General features: G+C 69.7%; 4 protein-coding genes across 4 annotated transcripts; 2 read left to right on the top strand and 2 right to left on the bottom strand.

Moving 5' to 3' along the window:
* Positions 1 to 34: 34 nt before the first annotated feature.
* Positions 35 to 1,228, top strand: MICPUCDRAFT_55844 (uncharacterized protein; the record flags this gene model as incomplete). The annotated part of the gene is made up of 1 exon (XM_003064944.1): positions 35 to 1,228. The coding sequence occupies one exon, from the start codon at positions 35 to 37 to the stop codon at positions 1,226 to 1,228; it is 1,194 nt and encodes a 397-aa protein (XP_003064990.1).
* Positions 1,229 to 1,375: 147 nt separating this feature from the next.
* Positions 1,376 to 2,221, bottom strand: MICPUCDRAFT_43753 (uncharacterized protein; the record flags this gene model as incomplete). Its single annotated transcript, XM_003064942.1, has 1 exon — positions 1,376 to 2,221. One exon carries the CDS (start codon positions 2,219 to 2,221, stop codon positions 1,376 to 1,378), a length of 846 nt encoding a protein of 281 aa, XP_003064988.1.
* An 861-nt stretch (positions 2,222 to 3,082) lies between these two features.
* MICPUCDRAFT_43752 (uncharacterized protein) lies at positions 3,083 to 4,852 on the top strand (the record flags this gene model as incomplete). The annotated part of the gene is made up of 1 exon (XM_003064943.1): positions 3,083 to 4,852. The coding sequence occupies one exon, from the start codon at positions 3,083 to 3,085 to the stop codon at positions 4,850 to 4,852; it is 1,770 nt and encodes a 589-aa protein (XP_003064989.1).
* A 230-nt stretch (positions 4,853 to 5,082) lies between these two features.
* On the bottom strand, positions 5,083 to 5,313 carry MICPUCDRAFT_9841 (uncharacterized protein; the record flags this gene model as incomplete). The annotated part of the gene is made up of 1 exon (XM_003064941.1): positions 5,083 to 5,313. A coding segment is annotated over one exon (231 nt), but the record flags the coding sequence as incomplete, so codon positions are not given.
* Between the last annotated feature and the right edge of the window lie 905 nt (positions 5,314 to 6,218).

The following is a 6,218-nucleotide window of genomic DNA, read 5'->3' as shown; positions in this document are numbered from 1 at the left end:
GATCGAGCGCGCGGAAAAGATGATGCGGAAGATGATGGACGAGCAGACGAGTAGTACGAATAATAACGCTCCGGCAGTGGCGGTTATGCCGCCGCCGGCGACGACGACGACGACGAAGACGTCTGCCGCGTTTTCGCCGGCGATTCCGCCGACGCGACCGGCGGTCGTCGAGAAGAAGGACGAGCCCGCGCCCGCGCCCGTCGCGGGCGGCGGGCGACCGGGGCGACGCGCGGTTCCCGTGGAGAGACAGCCGTCGCCGACGCCGTTGGGCGCGGATTTCGATGACTCCAGCGACGAAGAGTTCGCGTTCGCGGACGGAGGAAAAAACGCCGCCCTGGCCCCGGCCCCGGCGCCGGCGACGACGACCGGCCTCGCGGACGCGCTCCTCGCGCCGGTCGCGCGCTCGAACCCGAGACCGAGGCCGTCGCCGATCGACGCGAGCGGCTCGAGTCTCGACGACGACGAGGTGTTAGAGTTTGGGTCGCGGCGCGCGTCGGGCGGCGGCGGGACGGGGTCGTCGTCCGCGGCGGCGTCGACGTCGGCGTCGACGTCGCGGCCGCCGACGCGGGTATCCCCGCGCGCGTCCCCGGCCGCGTCCCCGCGCGCGTCCCCGGCGGCGTCGCCTCGCGCGAAACCCGTCCAAGTGTTCGGCGGCGTGCTCGGGAACGTCCTCGGCGGAGGCGCGCGGAACCGTCAGCCGAGAGGGGGCAACGAAGACGCGCCCGCGGCGTCGGCGTCGACGACGGGCGGCGGCGGCGGCGGCGGCGCGTTCCTCCCGGGCGTCCTCGGCGGCGATTTACCCGGCGCGTCCGCCGATCCCTTCGCCGCGCGGACGGTCTCGACGCCGCGGACGACGCCGCGACGCGCGGCCGCGGACATGACGGGCGCGAACTCGCCGGAGTTATTATCGGAGATCCCGTCGCTCGGCGCCGGCGCCGGCGCGGGCGTCGGATTCGACGACGACGACGACGACGACGACGACGAGTTCGCTTTCGAAGCCGCGGGGGAGGAGCCGGAGCTGGATCCGGAGCCCGCGGCGGCGTCGACGCCGGTCGCGGCGCCGGCAGGTAACGCCGCGGCGAGAACGCCGAGCGCGAGTCCGTTCGCGGGCGCGGCGGCGAGACGGTTCGGGGGCGCGTCGCCGTTTACGAAACGACGCGCGCCGCTCCCCGCGCCCGCGGATCTCGGCGTGATCGACGACGAGGACTTGGAAGACATCGTGATGTGATCGAGTCGCGATCGCGACGCAACGTGCTCTGCGCGACGCGTGATGGCGATGCGATGGGATGTTTGTTGTTCGTGTTACAGATAGTATACTGTGCGTGCGACGCGCGAGTCCGAAACGACGGGGGCGTCCTCCGTCCATCCGTCCGCGTCACCCTCGGAGGAGGTCGCACGTTTCGTTCGCGCGCTCCGGCGGGTTCTTCTTCTTCGCCCTGGGACCCACGACGCCGTCCACCCACGCCTGCGGGTCCGGGAACGTCCCCGCCCGCGCCGCGGCCTCACTCGCGGCCGCCTCCGCCTCCGCCGCGGCGCTCATCGCCGCCATCGCGTCCCCCCGCGCGCACCCCTCGAGACACGACGCTTTGATCGCGGGATCGATGCTCTCCGGCAGAGGCTCCTGACCGAAAAACATCCGGCACGAGCAGTCGTTAAAGTTGGGCTGCATGTACACCGGCGTCCCGAACTCGCTGCGCATGACGTCCTGCGCCGGGAGCTTGCACTGGTTCACGCACACGCTCGCGCATCCGCTCGCCTCGAGGTAGCGACATTTCTTCACGTTGACGACGGTGACTCGCTTCCCGCCTTGACCCGCGAGCGTCTCGCGCGTCGTCGGGCCGAACATCCACTCCGCCGCCTCGCTCGCGACGGTCGCGTTCATCTCCCTCAAGATCTCCGAAGGGACGAGCGCTTGCATCGCGCCGAGCGCGAACGGCGGCATCCCGGACGTTATCTGCTTCCGCATCAGATTTCCAATATCCGATCGAAGCTTCTCCGGCGGCGTCGCGTCGCGCAACATGAGCGCCGCCTCCACGAGCGCGTCGTACGACGTCGGGTCCCCGCGCGGTTTCACGCGCGCGAGCTCGGAGAGCATCCGGACGTTCATCTCGATCGCGAGCTTGTCCGCGGGGGAGTCGACGTACGTCGCCTTCGCCTCCGGGGTGCCGTGCACGGCGGCGGGATAGCGCACGGTGGACTGTCCGAGGAAGGAGTAGCTCATCGTCTCCGCGCGCTGCGTCGATCGCGCGTCGGTCTTGTGCGCGGCCCATCGCGGCGTCGAGTTCGCGCCCGGCTCGGCGGTTCCGCCCGCGCCCGCGCCCCCGCGCGCGTCGTCGTCGCCGTCGTCGCTTCGGAGCGTCCTCGGCAAGGCCCGCGCGTTCTCTTCCTTCCATCGCTTCAGGCGCTCCGGGTTGCTGTTCGGAACGTTCTCCTCCGATCCCTTCGATTCCTTGATGTGCGGGACGATGCGTCGCCGCGGACCGCGGTTCTTCCGTCCGACGCCCTTCGGGCCGTCGTTCTTGAAGTCGCCCAAGCGTTCCTGCCACGTCGGCTCCCTCGGCGGCTCCGGCGGCTGCTGCACGAGTATCGCGCGCGTCGTCGTCGTCGCGCGACGACGTCGACCGGATTTATCCGTCGCCACGTTTTTTTTTTTGGGTTTCGACGACGACGACGACGACGACGCGCGGAGGCCTTCGCCGAGCGCGAACGCGCACGAGCGCGCGTGGAGCGCGGTGGACGCCATCGGATGCGACGCCGCGCGCGATGTCGCGGTCGCGGGCGTTCGCTTCGGGACGTCGCGAGCACCCCGCGGCTGCGTTTGTGAGACGCGCGCGACGCGCGCGATCGAGACGGTTAACGTGAGCCGCGCGAACGCGCCGATCGAAAGATCCACGATCGCGCTCGCGACGACGAGTCACAGACGGTCGAATCGTTCCGACTCCCTTCCCGCGATCTCGATAGATCTCCGCGCGTCCACCGACCGACTTCGAACCGGCGGAAACCAAACGAGGCGAAGTGCCGAAAAACCAAAATGCATTAAATTCAGTTTCGCCCGCGCCCCCGTCGTCCCCGCGCGCGCCCGATGGGGCGGCGCGCCCCCCTCGCCGCGGCGGTCGCGCTCCTCTCCGTCATCTGCGCGACGTCCGCCCAGGAGACGCCGCTCGTGGGCGCGCCGTACGAGGGCCTCTCCGGCGTCGTCGGCGACGTCGAGATCGTCACCGGAGACAACGCGACGTACGTGTTCAACGGGACCCACCGATGCGTGGACTGCGCGAACTACACGCTCCCGAGCTCGTGTTCGAACTGCACGGCCGCGGAGTTCCCCGCGTTCAACGACACGCACTACTGTTTCACGTGCGGTAACCGCGAGCACATCGAGACGTGCGACGGGCCGTGCGCGCGGTACGTCTTCAACGGAACGCACTCGTGCATCGCGTGCTCAAACTACACGGACGCGAGCACGTGCGGGGACTGCCAGGAGATACACACGCTGCAGACGGGCGAGGTGGGCGCGTCGCCGTACGACGCCCCGCCCGGGGAGTACCTGTGCCAGCCGGACATCTTGGAGAAGTCGGACACGTGCGTCGCGGTGGCGTGGAACGACTCGTACGTCGCGCGGCCGCATCCGGTGATCGCGTCTCGCGCGCTCGCGCGCGACGGCAGACGACGCGTCGTCGACGAGGGCGGACACCCGATCACGCTTCCGATGAAGTGGTTCAACGGCGATCGATTAGCGCCGTTGGGGCCGGACGAGCCGGACCTCGAAGGGAGCGACAGGGATTACGTCCTCGCGTTCGAGATGTTCGCGCAGATGCGAAACTGGGCGTTTTTCGACGCCGGGATGATCACGAACGAGATCTGGGATAAGCTCCACGCGCCGCTGGAGGACTGCGGGCTCGAGACCGAGGCGGCCCTGAACGCGTCGTTCTCGTGGGCCACCGGGCGGCAGCTCGGGCGCGTCGGGATTTTGAACATGCTGCGGAGTCCGTGGTGGCACGGCGGCGACATCGCGGATCAGACGCGGCACTACATCGACGCCGCGCAGGCGGATTTTCTGTGCGTCGTCGCGCCCGAGCTCGCGACGGACGCGAAGTACGAGACGTGGTTGTACAGGAACCAGTGCGCGGATATTCGCGCGGCTCTGAACCTCGCGCCCGGGTACTCGCCGCCGTGCTGGTACGGCGCGTACCGGCGGTTCTACGACGACGGCGGACGCGACTACCCCGCGGATTACGACTTTACCATTCAGCAGCCGTGGAGCCAGGGCGGGCACTGGGACGAGCACGCGAAGCGGCGAGGTCTGGGGTACACCCCCGTGGGACACAAGACGCCGCCAGAGGTGACGAACGCGAACGCGGCGACGGAGACTCGACCGCTGGGGGATCACACGCCGACCGGCGACAGAGGAACGACGCAGAGGAACGACGCGACGACGCCGACGCCGACGCCGACGCCGCCGCCGCCGTCCGTCGCGGGCGTCCCCGTGACCGACGCGCTCTCGACGCGGTACCCCTCGATGCCGGCGCGGAGCGCGTACGCGCTGTGGCGCGACGCCACGAGCGCGGACGGCGCGCCGGCGCACGCGAACGACGACGAGCGCATGGAGTACCTGAAGCGCGCGTGCGACGACGTGAAGTACGCGGCTGAGACGTACGCGCTCGGCGGGTCGTGCGTCGTGACGGCGAGTTGGACGGTGGAGGGGTTCGTGGAGGGGGCCGCGCGCGGGGTGTTTTTGATCGCGGAGTGGATGCGTCGGGCGTTTCACAGCGTCGAGTTGGGGGACGGGCCGGTGTTTTTGGACCCGGGGGACGTGCCGTCGTCGACGTTCGCGTGGTCGCCGGACGCCGCGTGAGTAGCGAGACGAAGTGAGTTTGCGACGTAGTACCTAAACCTAGTAGCGGCTCGAGTATTCTCTATTAGCTAGACGATCTCCTCGTCCGTTTTCTTCCTCGCGAGGTCGGCCTCAAACTTCGCCGCGATGTCCAGGTAATCCACGCGGTCCTTCGTCGCCTCCTCCGCCATAAACTCCGCCATGACCTTCTCCATGTGCCTCTGCGACAGCTCGAAACACCCCAACGACGCCGCCGTCTCGCCGTCGTCGTCCGGTATGCCAACCTCCGCGCCCTTCGACAGCAGAAGCGCGCACATCCCCGGGAGCTCGACGACGCACGCGTAGTGCAGCGGCGTCGCGCCGTCGTCGTCGCGCGCGTTGATATTCGCGCCGGCGTCGATGAGCGCCTCCGCGATGTCGATCTTATCGCCGTCCGCGGCGTGGTGCAACGCCGTGCATCCTCGCGCGTCGACGCGGTTCACGACGTCGACGACGCTCTCGTCTTCGTCGGCGTCCGCGGACGCGCGCGCGAACCCGAGCATGAGCTGTACGGAGTCCAGATCGCCGTTCTTGACGTGGCGGATGAGCGGCGACGGCGCGGACGCCGCCGACGCGTCGTCGTCGTCCGCGTCCGGGGCGTCGACGACCGCCGCCGGGCGCGAGAATACCGGTCCGCCGAACCCGCCGTCGTCGGCGTCGTCCTCGGTCCCGCCTCCGCCGCGTTCGTCGCCCGCCGCCTCCTCCTCCTCGCCCAACAGCGCGTCGACGAGCTCGACGTACGCGCCCTTGGCCTCGTCCGAGGGCATGTCCCCGAGCTTCTCCCACGCGCACCACTTGGCGTGTTTCGTCGTCCCGTCCGTCAGCACGCGCGGCTTCGCGCCGACGCATCGCCCGCGCGTCGCCTGCTTGTACAGCGCGTACGCGCGGAGCTTGTCGTCGTTCGGGACGCGCTTGAGGTTCGCGCGGCCGAAGCGATCGGACGCGGCCGCGAACGCGGCGTCGAGGTCCGCGTCGAACGCGGAGAGGAGCGCCGCCTGCGCGCGAGATCTCGCGGTCGCGTACGCGGATCCGAAGGCGGCGTCCGTCTCGCCGCCGCCGTCGCCGCCGTCGCCGCCGTCGCGCGTCGCCGCCTTGGATTTCTCGCGGCGCCGCGCGCGCGAGGACGTGAAGAACCCGATCCCCGCGCCGAGCGCGAGCGCGAGCGCGGCCCCGAGCGGCGGCTTACCCATGGACGCGCCCGGCGGCGGACGCGCGCGCGTGCGATGTTTACAAAAAAATCGTTTCAACTCAAATAAAAATAGCGGCGCCGACAGCCTATCGACGCTGAGGACGACGCTCGCTCGTCATCGTCAGTGCTCGCTCTTCTTCCGGCTCTGCGCCTTGCGCT

The sequence above is a fragment of the Micromonas pusilla genome (genome assembly GCF_000151265.4).
Source record: "Micromonas pusilla CCMP1545 genomic scaffold MICPUCscaffold_20, whole genome shotgun sequence".
In the NCBI taxonomy this organism is placed as follows: Eukaryota; Viridiplantae; Chlorophyta; class Mamiellophyceae; order Mamiellales; family Mamiellaceae; genus Micromonas; species Micromonas pusilla.
This window is presented reverse-complemented; position numbering and strand designations above follow the sequence as displayed.